Source organism: Coregonus lavaretus, assembly GCF_964263955.1.
Source record: "Coregonus lavaretus genome assembly, chromosome: 26".
In the NCBI taxonomy this organism is placed as follows: Eukaryota; Metazoa; Chordata; class Actinopteri; order Salmoniformes; family Salmonidae; genus Coregonus; species Coregonus lavaretus.
This window is the reverse complement of record NC_140013.1, coordinates 13,560,571-13,577,446: the sequence shown is the minus strand read 5'-3', so window position 1 is coordinate 13,577,446 and position 16,876 is coordinate 13,560,571. Positions and strand designations below refer to the sequence as shown.

The 16,876-nt window shown below is 43.0% G+C and overlaps 2 protein-coding genes across 4 annotated transcripts; one reads left to right on the top strand and one right to left on the bottom strand.

Annotated features, from left to right (window-relative positions):
• Positions 1-66: 66 nt before the first annotated feature.
• LOC311102251 (membrane frizzled-related protein-like) lies at positions 67-8,377 on the top strand. The gene is made up of 13 exons (XM_084143524.1): positions 67-1,040; positions 1,165-1,273; positions 1,548-1,679; positions 2,222-2,386; positions 2,554-2,773; positions 3,728-3,858; positions 5,540-5,665; positions 5,914-5,990; positions 6,132-6,280; positions 6,682-6,812; positions 6,954-7,088; positions 7,224-7,351; positions 7,803-8,377. Exons 1-13 carry the CDS (start codon positions 987-989, stop codon positions 8,025-8,027), a joined length of 1,782 nt encoding a protein of 593 aa, XP_083999650.1. The 5' UTR covers positions 67-986; the 3' UTR covers positions 8,028-8,377.
• Positions 8,378-8,480: 103 nt separating this feature from the next.
• nudt8 (nudix hydrolase 8) lies at positions 8,481-11,938 on the bottom strand. Of its 3 annotated transcripts, none has more exons than XM_084143526.1 (5): positions 11,659-11,938; positions 9,904-10,809; positions 9,577-9,709; positions 9,281-9,358; positions 8,481-9,163 (listed from the first exon to the last, which is right to left on the bottom strand). In XM_084143526.1, exons 2-5 carry the CDS (start codon positions 10,806-10,808, stop codon positions 8,978-8,980), a joined length of 1,302 nt encoding a protein of 433 aa, XP_083999652.1. In that variant the 5' UTR covers position 10,809; positions 11,659-11,938; the 3' UTR covers positions 8,481-8,977. The 3 variants fall into 3 exon arrangements, with proteins under 3 accessions (XP_083999652.1, XP_083999653.1, XP_083999651.1); XM_084143527.1 differs by lacking the exon at positions 11,659-11,938 and adding an exon at positions 10,939-11,641; XM_084143525.1 differs by lacking the exon at positions 11,659-11,938 and adding an exon at positions 11,532-11,581.
• Positions 11,939-16,876: the final 4,938 nt, after the last annotated feature.

The window sequence follows — 16,876 nt, the reverse complement described above, 5'->3', positions numbered from 1 at the left end:
ATGAGTGATTATCCATTAACGAACCACAGCAAACACAAAAGCATGGATTGAGTAATGTTTTCTCAGAACTGGGTGATTTCACATTTCATTTAGGATTCAACATTTTTATTCATGTATTGGTATCTTTATTTTAACTGTAATATATTACTTCGAGACTCAAATAGCCTATGATATTTAGAAATTGTTGCATCATCTACTGAGTCAGTAATAAAGGGGGTGACTATGAATGGAAAGCAGAAATGTGGTTGTAAAACAAAAACTTCAATCTGAGAGCAAATCCTTTTAACCCAGTTCCACTACTCCAGGGTCCCAACTTCACTCCAAGTTAGGGCCATGTTGCCAATACACTATATGATTTGTAAATTACTCAGTTTGTGCTTGCCATTGTTTGTGTGTGTGTGTTAGTGTGTGAGAAATGTTTTAGATTAGATTATCCTTACGCGTATTATAGAGAATTTACTCTGAGCGCCCCCACGCCCCACTCCTGCCCCAGAGCTCAGTCCTCTCAGCTGACTCGGCTTTGTGGAACACAGTGAAGCGAGTTCTAGGCGTCTTTTATAACAAATTACTCACACTCAACAAAACAAGAACAGATTGCACATCTACCTACCTCACACACACAGACACACCATGACTTAATAAAGTGATGAAAGGAGAACCGGACTATAAAGACCTGGGGCACTTTCACTGGATTTTAAACCTCAAATTGGTGGACTAAATATTTTGTTCTTGTGGGATTTATATAGATATATATTATTTTTTGGTATTTGAAACAAAATGATGAATCAATCACTCTGGAAAGATACAGGCCTCTTTTATCTGTCACATTGAGATTTCCTGCTGAAACGTTACCTTTTCACCTTTCACATTAAACAAACATGTTGTTGATGTGCTCTTAACAACAACACAAGACTACATTGGAGTGGGTATTAGGATGTGGATTTTCAATGTTTCCCTGGAAGACTGAAACTGAACTTTAACTGGAGATGACGGACCTCACTGAAGTATCTGTTTACTCAGAATCCTCTGTCATTTACAAGGTGAGGACAGCGACAGCTTGTGTGGGCCTGGAATTCTGGTTCCAATTTTTGATATCGACCTTGTATTTCATGGTGGAAGTTACTTGGCGTTCCATGTTATACCAATTGTCTTTGCTTTTCCCAGAATGTTTTCTGCAACCCCGCGTTTGAGCTTGAGGGTGAGCGTGAGGAGAAAGTGGAACGATTCAGTTCTGCCATGTCCCCAGAGCCAGTAAAGAGCCCAGCAGCAAGCAGTGAGTCTGACAACCTAGTTTCCCTGTTCCATAACATCATATAACACCGGAGTTGGATATACAATAGGATTGGTTGTTTCCAGATGCCAAGACCTATTCAATTTGACCTAGTTGTTGTCTTCCACCATTGGAAAGTGGAAACAAAGATTTTCTGAGGGACAGGAATGTTACAACAACTTAAAGTTTCCTCAACCACCCATGTCTTTCCTCCCTGTGTGTGTGTGTGTGTTGGTTTGCGTGTGTGTGTGCATGCGTACGTGTGTATGTGTCACAGGCCGAGGTGTGTTCAGTGTGTGTGTGATGCGTCTGCGAGGTCCGTGGTGTAGCTGGGGGGCCGTGGTGGTCTCTGTTGCTGCTGTGCTCCTGGTAGCAGCCCTGGGCCTGGCACTGGTGCTCATCTTCACACGTCAGTGACGGGGGGGATAGTGGGATGAGTGGGACCACACAGATACTATAAATCTATGTAATTCTATGGGTGGAACAGTGGGACCTCTGATCCTCAACAGGAAGTGTTCACCGAGCATAGTGTACATACATGGTGTACATACATTTCACTCATCTCTCAAAAAACCCGGGAAGAACCCTAATTTAAATAGACATAGACATAGACACCTATATAATTATGTACACAATGTCCTTATTTAAACAAAAATTGCCAATTCATACACTATAATCCTTCAAACTCAACTCTGGACCTAGAAGCCAGTTCCACTGCGTTTTTTCATTGTTGCCCTCTAATCTGGGAACGATTGTGACCTGGGACATCAGAAGAGTGAAATTAATTATCAGGTAGAACAGAAAACCAAGAGGCTCCGGACCTCGTAGGGTAAGAGTTGAATACCCCTGTACTATATGGTCCCTTGAGCATTGAATAGCATTGCAGTACTTCTGCACATCACAAGATTGTGTCCTCTTACTCGATCTCTCACTGTGTTCTTCACTCCACAGAACTAAAGGGGCAGAGTGTGGATGGGGAAGTGGTGTCGACCAATCCCCTGGACTTGTTGACTGGAGATGGACTGCCTCGTGGTCTACCCACAACCCCCACCAACCACAGTCATAGGGACAGTACAGTGGCCCCACAGCCAGCCAGATACCCTACCCCTGAAACTAGTGGGTATTTGTCTATTACAGTTGTATCCATAGAAATAGAATAAGTAGTTCTATTCCAATGATTGTACCTTACAGATACGTACTTACCGACAGATACTGTACGTACAATACAATAATAATACTGTAATACACTACCCTGTACTTTTCTCACTGTCTGTCTGTCTCAGGATGTGGGGGCGTATTGACAGACTCAGAGGGCAGCTTTAGCTCCCCCAACCACCCTGGGTCGTATCCCCCAGACTCTCTGTGTGTCTGGGTGATCCGAGCGCGGCCCCCATCCCTGGTCCAGATCCATGTGTCCTCTCTGACCATAGAAGGACCGTCCCCCTGCCTCTTTGACTGGCTGGAGGTTCAGGAGGAGACGGAGCAACCTTCTGTTGTCACCAGGTGGGTCAAACGTACTGTATCTGAACCTGTTCCAGGTAGAAGATGCCTCTAAACACAGATCTAGGATCAAATGTCCATTGCTCGTGTTTCTTGGCCCAAGCAGGTCTCTTCTTCTTATTGGTGTCCTTTAGTAGTGGTTTCTTTGCAGCAATTCAACCATGAAGGCCTGATTCACAGAGTCCCCCTGAACAGTTGATATTGAGATGTGTCTTTGACTTGAACTCTGTGAAGCATTTATTTGGGCTACAATTTCTGAGGCTGGTAACTAATTAACTTATCCTCTGCAGCAGAGGTAATTCTGGGTCTTCCATTCCTGTGGCGGTCCTCATGAGAGCCAGTTTCATCATAGCTTTTTATGATTTTTGCGACTGCACTTGAAGAAACGTTCAAAGTTCTTGACATTTTCCGTATTGACTGACCTTCATCTCTTAAAGTAATGATGGACTGTCGTTTCTCTTCGCTTATTTGAGCTGTTCTTGGACTTGGTCTTTTACCAAATAGGGCTATCTTCTGTATCCCCCCCCCCCCCTTGTCACTACACAACTGATTGGCTCAAACGCAATGTACTATTTCATAGTTTTGATGTCTTCACTATTATTCTACAATGTAAAAACAATAGTACAAATAAAGAAAAACACTTGAATGAGAAGGTGTGTCCAAACGTTTGACTGGTAGTGTATACTGAAGGGGATGTAACATATAGTGACTATCGGCACGTTTTACATACTTCTGAACCTAGTGCATGGCAGCCTCTTGAAAAAGCATACTCTTCATGACATACTGTGGCAGCTAGGTGGCATACAAGTTCTGTATAGATAGCAACTGCCTACTTTCTGGCCCTGAAGTTTGGTTTTGCGTTTCTGCTGTTCAGGGATTTTAGGTGAAGAATAAAGATACATTATGGTTGCCTTTTGGGGCTGACATTTTAAAAGTTAACGTTTCTCTCCACCCTAGGCTCTGTGGCAATGTGGCACCCCCTACTGTGAACACCAACAGCAGCACTGTGTGGGTGACTTTCCGCTCTGATGGGAGCATTGGAGGCAGCGGCTTCACCGCCCAGTACCATGCCATCACACCTGAACAGAGTGAGTACTGGGCCGGAGGTAGAATGAACAGATACACTGAACTGATCTTTGCTTTAGGAAACATGTACACTACCAGTCAAAAGTTTGGACACACCTACTCATTCAAGGGTTTTTCTTTATTTGTACTATTTTTTACATTGTAGAATAATAGTGAAGACATCAAAACTATGAAATAACACATATGGAATCCTGTAGGAACAAAAAAAAGTGTTAAACAAATAGCTACCCTTTGCCTTGATGACAGCTTTGCACACTCTTGGCATTCTCTCAACCAGCTTCATGAGGTAGTCACCTGGAATGCATTTCAATTAACATGTGTGCCTTCTTAAAAGTTAATTTGTGGAATTTCTTCCCTTCTTAATGTGTTTGAGCCAATCAGTTGTGTTGTGACAAGGTAGGGGGGTATACAGAAGTTAGCCCTTTTTGGTAAAAGACCAAGTCCATATTTTGGCAAGAACAGCTCAAATAAGCAAAGAAAAACGACAGTCCATCATTACTTTAAGACATGAAGGTCAGTCAATACGGAAAATGTCAAAAACTTTGAAAGTTTCTTCAAGTGCAGTAGCAAAAACGATCAAGCGCTATGATGAAACTGGCTTTCATGAGGACCGCCACAGGAATGGAAGACCCAGAGTTACCTCTGCTGCAGAGGATAAGTTCATTAGAGTTACCAGCCTCAGAAATTGCAGCCCAAATAAATGCTTCACATTCAAGTCACAGACACATCTCAACATCAACTGTTCAGAGGTGACTGTATGAATCAGGCCTTTATGGTTGAATTGCTGCAAAGAAACCACCACTAAAGGACACCAATAAGAAGAAGAGACCTGCTTGGCCAAGAAACATGAGCAATGGACATTAGACAGGTGGAAATTTGTCCTTTGGTCTGGAGTCCAAATTGGAGATTTTTGGTTCCAACTGCCGTGTCTTTGTGAGACACGGTGTGGGTGAACGGATGATCTCCGCATGTGTAGTTCCCACCGTAAAGCATGGAGGAGGAGGTGTTATGGTGTGGGGGTGCTTTGCTGGTGACACTGTCTGTGATTTATTTAGAATTCATGGTACACTTAACCAGCATGGTTACCACAGCATTCTGCAGCGATACGCCATCCCATCTGGTTTGGGCATAGTGGGACTTTCATTAGTTTTTCAACAGGACAATGACCCAACACACCTCCAGGCTGTGTAAGGGCTATTTTACCAAGAAGGAGAGTGATGGAGTGCTGCATCAGATGACCTGGCCTCCACAATCCCCCGACTTCAACCCAATTGAGATGGTTTGGGATGAGTCGGACGGCAGAGTGAAGGAAAAGCAGCCAACAAGTGCTCAGCATATGTGGGAACTCCTTCAAGACTGTTGGAAAAGCATTCCAGGTGAAGCTGGTTGAGAGAATGCCAAGCGTGTGCAAAGCTGTCATCAAGGCAAAGGGTGGCTATTTGAAGAATCTCAAATATAAAATATATTTTGATTTATTTAACACTTTTTTGGTTACTACATGATTCCATATGTGTTATTTCATAGTTTTGATGTCTTCACTATTATTATACAATGTAGAAAATAGTAAAAAATAAAGAAAAACCCTTGAATGAGTAGGTGTGTCCAAACTTTTGACTGGTACTGTATGTTCACAGTACATTAACACATAACATCAGCAATGTGTGTGTGTGCGTCTGTTCTCAGAGAGCTGCTCCAGGGAGGAGTTTATGTGTGACCACGGGCGCTGCATCCTGCCTGTGTCAGTGTGTGACGGTCAGCCCAACTGTCATGACCACTCTGATGAGGCCAACTGCAGCCACAAGCACAAAGGTAAGAACAGGGTGTGCGGCACAGTACACACTCAGCATCATAGTGACTTATCCGCATACATACAGCAGCTACAAGCAAAATAATGCCTATATGTAAAATGGTAGACTCGCGCTGTCATCCGTCTAAATCTTGTTCATCAAGTGGACAAAGTTGTGAAGAAGCCTGGTAATCAATTATAGTAAAAGGGCAATCGTTTGCTTATCTATGCAAAACTAATTATCATCGTTTTTTGCTATGTTGTTGAACAGATTGTGGGGGCCAAAAGACTGGACCCTACGGCTACCTGGCGAGTCCAAACCACCCAAAGCCTTACCCTCATCAACAGGTACTGTACCTACCTACACCTGTTCCAGCAAACCATCACCAACATGTATCTCATTGACATACCCAGCCATATACCCAGAATAGATTTAATCAAATCCTACCATGGTAAATTATGTTTAATCTACTCTTATCTCTCCGTCAGTTGTGCACATGGCGGATCTCTGTCGAGGAGGGTCATGTGATCAGGCTGAGTTTCCGTAACTTCAGTCTGGAGACTCAGGACGTGTGTGAGTTGGACTATGTGGAGGTGCATGATAGTGCTGCCACCGGGACCGGTAGAGTACTCGGACGGTAAGACGTATTATGTTAGCTTCACATTGTTGTTTTTTCATACACTACCAATAAAATAGCTCAGAAGGGTTGAAAAAGAAATGCTCAAAGCATGTACATCCAGTCAAATGACATTTTCTAAAATCAAGCATAGGTGTTGTATGACAATATATTACAAATATGTGTACCATAAAACATTCACAACAGTAACAGCACTTCCTTGATAAGACAGTGTACTGTAACCTGTAGTAGCCTAGCCTGTGTTGGGGACTCCTATGGTTGCAAAACAGAACATGGTCACAAACAGATCTGGGACCAGGCTAATTGTACCCTACTGTACCACAGCCTGTAACACAGTCCTACTGTTACTTCACCTACTGTACCACAGCCAGCTCAAGTGTTCCTTCTCTATCCTGTCCCAGGTACTGTGGCACCAGCCTGCCTCCTGAGCTGACCTCCTCTGGGCCTCAGATAACCGTGGTGTTTGTGGCTGACGAGGGTGTGGCAGACAGTGGCTTCAACGCCTCCTACCAGGCCATCTCACTCTCCGAGAGTGAGTCCCGCATCTAGTCTATTATGGCTCTTGTAAACGTAGAAAATAAGCCTATTTATTAAAACATCGAACAGTGGTTTAGTTAAAGGATTTACACTGGAAATATGAGCAGTGGATCACCCATTTCCTTGTTTGTGACAGGAACATGCAGTCCTACTCAGTTTGCCTGCAGCAGTGGGGAGTGCCTGCACCAGGAGTGGCTGTGTGACGGATGGACTGACTGTGCAGATGGGACAGATGAGCACGACTGTGACAACTCGACCTATCCCCCTTTCAGTGAGCCAACAATACAAAACACACATCATATTTGTATGATTCCTACATCAGTAACACAACTGCTAAGCTTTCAAGTAGAATGACTACATTATGACAGTAACCTTTTCTGTATCTTTCTCCATACCTCTTCCCCAGGCTCGTCCTGTGAGCCCATTGAGGTGGAGATGTGTCAGGGCCTGAGCTACAACCTCACCTCCTTCCCCAACATCTGGCTGTCCATCGCTGATCAGAGAGAGGCAGCCATGCTGCTCCGCCAGTACTTGGTGAGACCGCACACCTGGCCTGTCAACACACAACCACACAGAACAATATCAATTTCACATGAACTTGATATTTTCTTTAATGGGTTTTCAGTTAACTTGAACATGATTTGTAACATAATATAGGTGCATAGCAGTGGAGGCTGCTGAGGGGAGGACGACTCATAATAATGGCCGTAATGGAATGATATCAAACACATGGTTTTCATGTGTTTGATACCATTCCATTCACTCTATTCCAGCGATTACACTCCATTATTATGAGCCGTCCTCCCCTCAGCAGCCTCCACTGGTGCATAGTAATATGTTGTTTCAACCACAATAAACCAACTATACACTGAAAAATACCATAAAAGGGATGTGCAGACCCCCCTTAAGTGTTAGATTCTGATGGAGGTAGATACTGTACAGCCGCTCTCTAACTCTCTCCCCTGTGGTTTGTGGTTCCTACTAGGTGCTGATGGAGCTGGCGTGTTTCCAGCCCCTGCGCAGGCTGGTGTGTGGGATGTTCATGCCCCACTGCAGCCCTCAGGGTGGGGTGCTGCAGCCCTGCCGGTCAGTGTGCTCCTGGGCAGAGCAGCAGTGTAGTCAGGCCCTGGACATCTTCACCTTCAGCTGGCCCTTCAACTGCCACCTGCTGCCTGACTCCCAAGACCCTGTGGAGTGCTCCAGCCCCTGATGCCTCTGTAGTATAGCACTTGCCCCTTGAATTTTCTACAGTACAACCATAGTAATGAGAGGAAGCCAACAAAGGACTGACTACAAGAACTCTTAAGAATACCATCAAAGCTCCAATCTTTTCAAGGAACCTTGGAGACTTGCAGTCTCTCTTGGGCACTGTACATCATCATCATCTAAGGACCTTTACATGCAATAAAGAATCACAATGTTGCACTCTGCAGACTCAATATGGTGCTAGCCTTGTACAGCATAATACAGATGTATGGAACAAAACTGGTTGGAGTTTACGTGGGAATAGAAAATAAATGTACATATTAACAAAAACAATACGGAATTTGACATACTGTAGCGTGATGTTTTGCAAATGTGTGTGATTGGACCATAACTTTTTTGTATAATGAATTTGACTGAATTAAGTTTTCCTTTTCAACAACCAGAGACAATACCTGTATATTATACATCAAATGCAATGTTTTTGCACTATATTTATTTCTGTGTGCATGTCATATAAAATAATGATTGATCCTGTCCAGAATCCTAAGGAAATAACGTTTAAAAAATGATCGAATCATAAAACATTTTTGACACAGAAACATGGTGCCTTGCTTTCATTAGGTTAGTGAATGAATGAACTGTTGAGATTTGACCTTTCCAGGGAGTACTACAGGTTATTATGTCAGTATTACAAAATACAGTGACATTACAATCCAAAGTGGCTTTGAGATGGAAGGTGATTGTTCCTTACATGACCCTACCTAATATCTCATATATTCAATATATAACTTCTGACATGTATGCTTATATGGGATACATTGAAAGCAAGATGTCCTCAATTGATACATAAGCCCAACGATCGATTTCACATATGAAACACAATCAAATTATTCCATAATCACACATACACTATGCTTTACAAAAAACAGTAGTGATGGCTGGCATGATTGGTTGTCATGGTGGCACGATGAGTTTGAGCGTGTGTTCGAGGGCCACGGCAGTGAGGCCCCACACGCGGTGCTTCCCGTTGCGGATCACGGGCAGGGTGTATCCATAGCGCTCACCGGTGCGGAAGTTGGTGTATCCCCGATTCTGGGGACTGCATACGTGGGAGAGCGACAGGGTGAAGATCTCTTCTACCTGAGAGAGAAAGGAGAATGTCATTTTAACTCCATGTTAGATGGTATTCGTGTTAGTTCAGCCCAAAGGCAAACAGAGTGATTGTAACATTTGAAAACAGAGTTCTTGTAACTGTACCTCGGCAGGATTTGGCTTGAACGACAGCGCCTCCAGGGGGCCAAGGTTGGCCAGTACAGGGGCTATCATCATTCCAGACTGAGAGAAAATGTGCCATGATTAGGAAATGCGGCAGATCAACAATTTACATAATGAAGACATACTCATATTAAGAAATGTTTCACTGAAATTATACTACCCCATCTCAACTGCTCTAGAGCAGAGGGGAGCTACTAACTGTGTGTCAGTGCGTCACACAGAGAGGGATGGGGATCATGAAGGATTATGGGTAGTATGGGTAGGGTTAAGGTCCTCACCATATCCCTGAGTGGTTTCAGCACGCCCCACACTTGGTTTGTTGCCACAGTGACGCCCAGTTCCTCACAAGCTTCTCGCAGGGCGGTGTCCACAACGTCCTTGTCCGAGGGGTCACGCTTGCCCCCTGCAAAACTGGACATTCACACAGCACTGTCAATTTCCAGCCTTATATTCGACTTCATACAATCATTTACATGACAATGTTTTGTCAAAACACACAAATAAAGTTGTAATTTTCAGAGTTGTTAAGTTCTGTCATATGACATCATTTGTCAAACATTAAATATCCCCAAAGCAGTGGGAATGGTGCAGGAGTCTGTGGTTACCTGACGTCGCCCTTGTGTCTGCCCTTCAGTGCTGTGGATCTGAGGGTGAAGAGGAAGGCGGGCTCTCCCTCCACGGAGCAAAGAGAGACCAGCACGGACGCCCACTTCCCCTGGGCCTCACTGGCCCCCCTCTTCCCCCGGACGTCCTTCTCATACAGAGCCACATTAGGCCCCAGGCTCTGCCGGCAGCGTGCCTCGTTCACCAGTGAAAGGCACTCCCTCAGGGCAACCTCAGGGCAGGAGGCAGCAGCCTGGTGCAGTCCGCGGCTCTGGAGTGAAAGGCTTCGCTGGGGATCCACAGTCCACAGTTTGGGTGTGGACATAAGCAGTCTGTGAAAAGGGTCCTTGTGAATCTTGCCACTTTGAACAGGTCTGTAACTATTACGTTTAACACTAAATGTGACGTTCACCTTCACCTCAGCAGATAAACATTGGCTACCATTGTCAGTTTGCCTCCTTTGTAGAAGGCACTTGAGGTCGCTAGAACAGTCGGGGGCTTTAGAATTGTCCAAATGTTCCAATAAAGTGGTTTCCCAAGGGTCACATGCTACAAGCACCGGCAGTCGTGGTGTACGTTTCAAAGAGGCAAAGCTAGAGTCCTGAGACAATTGAGGGCGGTTGGGAGGGGTGGCTTTTTGTAAGAGGTGTTGAGGTGCGGTGTTTAGGAGACAACTCTCACAACCGGAGGTGCCTCTGCTAACAAGGTGTGAAGAAATGGCTGAAGAGAGGGATACTGCCTCCTCACCATCCCCCTGACAGAGACTTCTCCATGCTTTGGGTCCAGTCCACCTTTGACAGGTGTGCTCAGGTAGGGCAGGCACGCGGGGGTCTCTGACAGACAGCAGCAGGGGTCTCTGGGTCCTGACAGGGCATGTCAAGGCCAGAATCTGTGGACTCCTGAACATTCTAGAAAACAGAGATGAGACAAAATAATAATTTCCATTACTCCACTAAACAAGGCTCAATGGTTATGTTAATAAAAAATGTAAGCCTATTTTGACATGAGTACAGTACAAAGAAATAGGTTGTCCTCACTCTTCCCTGCAGCAGTGGTTCTCAAACCTCCCGCAGTTCCATTAATTTCCAGAGCTAGCACACCTGATTCAACTTGCTAATTAATCAAGCCCTTAATGAACTTAAGTGAATCTGGTGTGCTAACGTTGCTTCAGGGCTACAACACAATTGTGACACGTCTAGGGCTCCCCAAGGTGAGGTTTGAGAACAGCGATTCAAGACTACTGCAGAAAAGTGTAACATAGGTCATTTTCCTGATTGCACATTCTGTAGTTAACATTGTGCAACAACGCTGCAAATTGCTGTCTGCAAGCTAGCTGCTAGCCCAATGCAAACTCAATCTGGCTAGCTAGTTTTACAACCAACACTATTCAACGTTAAGTTAGCTAGTTAAGTTTCTTACAAGTCAGCTACTTTCAAAATTGTTTAAAGTTAACTATCAAAGTTGTCAAACAAATCCGATTCGGGTCATTGGTGGCTAGCTGGCTATAGCTAACGTTGCAGTTGTTGTAGCTAGTTATGTTCCCAAGCTGTCAAAAACATATTTCTAGCCGGTTAGCAAATGCTACCAAGTTTAGCATGCAACTAGTACGAAGAAATACAACGTTAATCACATCTCACAAGGATTCCAATCGTATTCGAGGTCCGGTAAGAAACGGAGATTAATGAAACCACCGGTGCGGCTACCAACAACCTCACTCAACAACTAAATTAAATATTATATAGCGGTAGTCGACTCACCTTGAACATCGATAGCTAGCTACTGCGCCAGGACCAAATATGTCGCTGAAAAAGCTTCTTGTCAATCACTTGCCCTCACAAGGTGAAAGGATGTCAACCATTTAGAGACGCCATAATACAAATAATAGGCCTGTCAAACCATTAAATATATACATTTGTGTGAAGTTACAATTTACAAAAGAGAATAGTTAGGAGTTTACTAATTCCTTATTTGAAGCAGGGCAATTCCACTGTGACATAATTTCTATGAGACTCAGCTTTTTCACTTAAAGTGTATGCCAAACAAAAACCTTTTGATTTTTAAAAATGTAACGAACTCTAAGCACAATGACTGCGTGAACAATTTATACTGAATATTTTACAGAACAACATTTACTGGAAGAACTGGGCAGATGCAAAGTTTGGTAACATAACTTGTTTTTTAAATTATTCTATGTGAACACGTTTTCCAAAAATTCTTAACCCATTTGTTCCCACATTTTCCCCCAGACTTGCCACTATGCAAATCTTATGCCATAATCCTAACACGTAATCCATATAGTTTTTTTTATGTGTGTGTGTATATATACACTACCAGTCAAAAGTAGTGTATATACACACCTACTCATTCAAGGGTTTTTCTTTATTTTTTACATTGTGGAAGAATAGTGAAGACATCAAAACTATGAAATAACACATATGGAATCATGTAGTAACCAAAAAAGTGTTAAACAAATCGAAATATATTTTATATTTGAGATTATTAAAATAGCCACCCTTTGCCCTGATGACAGCTTTGCACACTATTGCCATTCTCTCAACCAGCTTCATGAGGTAGTCACCTGGAATGCATTTCAATTAACAGGTGTGCCTTCTTAAAAGTTAATTTGTGGAATTTCTTCCCTTCTTATTGTGTTTGAGCCAATCAGTTGTGTAGTGACAAGGTAGGGGTGGGGGGCAGAAGATAGCCCTATTTGGTAAAAGACCAAGTCCATATTATGGCAAGAACAGCTCAAATAAGCGAAGAGAAACGACAGTCCATCATTACTTTAAGACATGAAGGTCAGTCAATACGGAAAATGTCAAGAACTTTGAACGTTTCTTGAAGTCCAGTCGCAAAAACCATCAAACGCTATGATGAAACTGGCTCTCATGAGGACCGCCACAGGAATGGAAGACCCAGAGTTACCTCTGCTGCAGAGGATAAGTTCATTAGAGTTACCAGCCTCATTAGGAATTGCACCCCAAATAAATGCTTCACAGAGTTCAAGTCACAGACACATCTCAACATCAACTGTTCAGAGGGGACTGTGTGAATCAGGTCTTCATGGTCGAATTGCTGCAACGAAACCACTACTAAAGGACACCAATAAGAGGAGACCTGTTTGGGCCAAGAAACACGAGCAATGGGCATTAGACTGGTGGAAATTTGTCCTTTGGTCTGGAGTCCAGATTTGAGATTTTTGGTTCCAACCGCCGTGTCTGTGAAACGCGTGTGGGTGAACGGATGATCTCCGCATGTGTAGTTAGTTCCCACCGTAAAGCATGAAGGAGGAGGTATTATGGTGTGGGGGTGCTTTGCTGGTGACACAGTATGTGATTTATTTAGAATTAAAGGCACACTTAACCAGCATGGCTACCACAGCATTCTGCAGCGATACGCCATCCCATCTGGTTTGGGCTTAGTGGGACTATCATTCGTTTTTCAACAGGACAATGACCCAACACACGTCTAGGCTGTGTAAGGGCTATTTTACCAAGAAGGAGAGTAATGGAGTGCTGCATCAGATGACTTGGACTCCACAATCCCCCGACCTCAACCCAATTGAGATGGTTTGGGATGAGTTGGACGGCACACTTTTTTGGTTACTACATGATTCCATGTGTTATTTCATAGTTTTGATGTCTTCACAATTTTTCTACAATGTAGAAAATAGTAAAAATAAAGAAAAACCCTTGAATAAGTAGGTTTGTCCAAACTTTTGACTGGTACTGTATGAAAAAAATTGTATGTGGACACCCCTTCAAATTAGTGGAGTCTATTTCAGCCACACCCGTTGCTGACAGTTTTATACAATTGAGCACAAAGCCATGCAGTCTCCATAGACAAACATGGCAGTAGAATGGCTTTACTGAAGAGCTCAGTGACTTTCAACGTGGCACAGTCATAGGATGCCACCTTTCCAACACCCAGTCATTCCCCAGTGATTTTACCCACGCACCTCTACTGCCAGGCGCACCAGTTTGAGTGTGCCAAGAACTGCAATGCTGCAGGGTTTTTACACTCAACAGTTTCCTGTGTGTATCAAGAATGGTCCACCACCCAAAGGACATCCAGCCAACTTGACACAACTGTGGGAAGCATTAGAGTGTATATGGACCAGCATCCCTGTGGAATGCATTCGACACCTTGTAGAGTCCATGCCCCGACAAATTTAGGCTTTTCTGAGGGCAAAAGGGGGTGCAAGTCAATATTAGGAAGTTGTTCCTAATGTTTTTTATACTCTGTGTGTATATGGATGCCTATGTGTATATACAGTGCTGTGAAAAAGTATTTTCCCCGTTTCTAATTGTATCTACTTTTGCATATTTTTGATACTGAATGTTATCAGATCTTCAACCAAAAACCTGGACAATTCTATCCGGTGTTGCTTGCCTTCCATATACAATTCGAAACCGCACTATGGATTTTATCCCAATAGCCAGGTGAGGGACAACTAAACAATTTCAGCCGTGGCAATATATTCATTTTGACAATAGATATTCTGCCTGTTAAAGGAACTGGGATATTAGTCCATCTACTGAGGTCGGATGGAATTGTCCTGAACGTTCTGTTAAAGTTTCTGTCAATGGTTTTATCTAAGGAATATACAGTTGAAGTCGGAAGTTTACATACACCTTAGCCAAATACATTTACACTAAGTTTTTCACAATTCCTGATATTTAATCCTAGTAAAAATTCCTTGTCTTAGGTCAGTTAGGATCACCACTTTATTTTAAGAATGTGAAATGTCAGAATAATAGTAGAGAGAATGATTTATTTCAGCTTTTATTTCTTTCATCACATTCTCAGTGGGTCAGAAGTTTACATACACTCAATTAGTATTTGGTAGCATAGCCTTTAAATTGTTTAACTTGGGTCAAACGTTTTGGGTAGCCTTCCACAAGCTTCCCACAATAAGTTGGGTGAATTTTGGCCCATTCCTCCTGACAGAGCTGGTGTAACTGAGTCAGGTTTGTAGGCCTCCTTGCACGCACACGCTTTTTCAGTTCTGCCCACATATTTTGTGAAGTGCACCAGTCCCTCCTGCAGCAAAGCACCCCCACAGCATGATGCTGCCACCCCCGTGCTTCACGGTTGGGATGGTGTTCTTCGGCTTGCAAGCACCCCCCTTTTCCTCCAAACATAACGATGGTCATTATGGCCAAACAGTTCTATTTTTGTTTCATCAGACCAGAGGACATTTCTCCAAAAAGTACAATCTTTGTCCCCATGTGCAGTTGCAAACCGTAGTCTGGCTTTTTTATGGCGGTTTTGGAGCAGTGGCTTCTTCCTTGCCGAGTGGCCTTTCAGGTTATGTCGATATAGGACTCGTTTTACTGTGGATATAGATGCTTTTGTACCTGTTTCCTCCAGCATCTTCACAAGGTCCTTTGCTGTTGTTCTGGGATTGATTTGCACTTTTCGCACCAAAGTGCGTTCATCTCTAGGAGACAGAACACGTCTCCTTCCTGAGCGGTATGACGGCTGCGTGGTCCCATGGTGTTTATACTTGCGTACTATTGTTTGTACAGATGAACGTGGTACCTTCAGGCATTTTGAAATTGCTCCCAAGGATGAACCAGACTTGTGGAGGTCTACAATTCTTTTTCTCAGGTCTTGGCTGATTTCTTTTGATTTTCCCATGATGTCAAGCAAAGAGGCATTGAGTTTGAAGGTAGGCCTTGAAATACATCCACAGGTACACCTCCAATTGACTCAAATTATTTCAATTAGCATATCAGAAGCTTCTAAAGCCATGACATCATTTTCTGGAATTTTCCAAGCTGTTTAAAGGCACAGTCAACTTAGTGTATGGAAACTTCTGACCCACTGGAATTGTGATACAGTGAATTATAAGTGAAAAAATCTGTCTGTAAACAATTGTTGGCAAAATTACCTGTGTCATGCACAAAGTAGATGTCCTAACCGACTTTCAAAACTATAGTTTGTTAACAAGAAATTTGTGGAGTGGTTGAAAAACAAGTTTTAATGACTCCAAAAAGTGTATGTAAACTTCCGACTTCAACTGTACCAAATATTTAAAAAGAGAAATGATTGGGATTCCATAAGTGGAGATGGAGTCCTCCATCGGGGTCTTAGTAGTGCAGATTTTGTTAATTTATTTTATAGCTTGAGATGGAGCTATAATTTGTCTATGATCTTCAAAGGTTTTGGGAGGGATTGAGATACATTGTCTAGATAAAGTAAGATATCGTCGGCGTATAATGAGATGACGTGATCCATAGAATTGAGAAATATTGGTGTAATTTCTTTCAATTGTCGAATTGCCTGTGCCAGGGGCTCCATAGACAATAAAAATAGCAGAGGTGAGATGGGATCACCTTGCCTGCTACTTCTGGTTATTCTGAATGGAACGGAACAGGTACTGCCTGTTATTACTATGTCTGAGGGATTGGCAAAGAGTATTTTAATCATATGAATGAAATTGGAGCCAAGTCTCATATGTTTCAAAAACGACCAAAGATATGACCATTCTAGTCTATCAAAAGTGTTTTCTGCGTCAAGAAATAGAACTGCCCAAGGAGCTTTGATTTCTAATGAAGCATGTAAGATACTGTATGTAATAGATGACAGAGTTTATATGAGGATAATACACTGCTCAAAAAAATTAAGGGAACACTAAAATAACACATCCTAGATCTGAATGAATGAAATAATCTTATTAAATCCTTTTTTCTTTACATAGTTGAATGTGCTGACAACAAAATCACACAAAAATGATCAATGGAAATCAAATGTATCAACCCATGGAGGTCTGGATTTGGAGTCACACTCAAAATTTAAAGTGGAATACCACACTACAGGCTGATCCAACTTTGATGTAATGTCTTTAAAACAAGTCAAAATGAGGCTCAGTAGTGTGTGTGGCCTCCACGTGCCTGTATGACCTCCCTACAACGCCTGGGCATGCTCCTGATGAGGTGGAGGATGGACTCCTGAGGGATCTCCTCCCAG

Coding starts and splice junctions, on each gene's coding strand:
- nudt8 (XM_084143526.1), bottom strand. CDS start 10,808: ATGTTCAGGAGTCCACAGATTCTGGCCTTGACATGCCCTGTCAGGACC. Junction 9,359..9,576: donor TGAAACCACTCAGGGATATG/GTGAGGACCTTA, acceptor ATTTTCTCTCAG/TCTGGAATGATGATAGCCCC. Junction 9,164..9,280: donor TCAAGCCAAATCCTGCCGAG/GTACAGTTACAA, acceptor TTTCTCTCTCAG/GTAGAAGAGATCTTCACCCT.
- LOC311102251 (XM_084143524.1), top strand. CDS start 987: ATGACGGACCTCACTGAAGTATCTGTTTACTCAGAATCCTCTGTCATT. Junction 3,859..5,539: donor TGCCATCACACCTGAACAGA/GTGAGTACTGGG, acceptor GTCTGTTCTCAG/AGAGCTGCTCCAGGGAGGAG. Junction 7,352..7,802: donor TGCTGCTCCGCCAGTACTTG/GTGAGACCGCAC, acceptor GGTTCCTACTAG/GTGCTGATGGAGCTGGCGTG.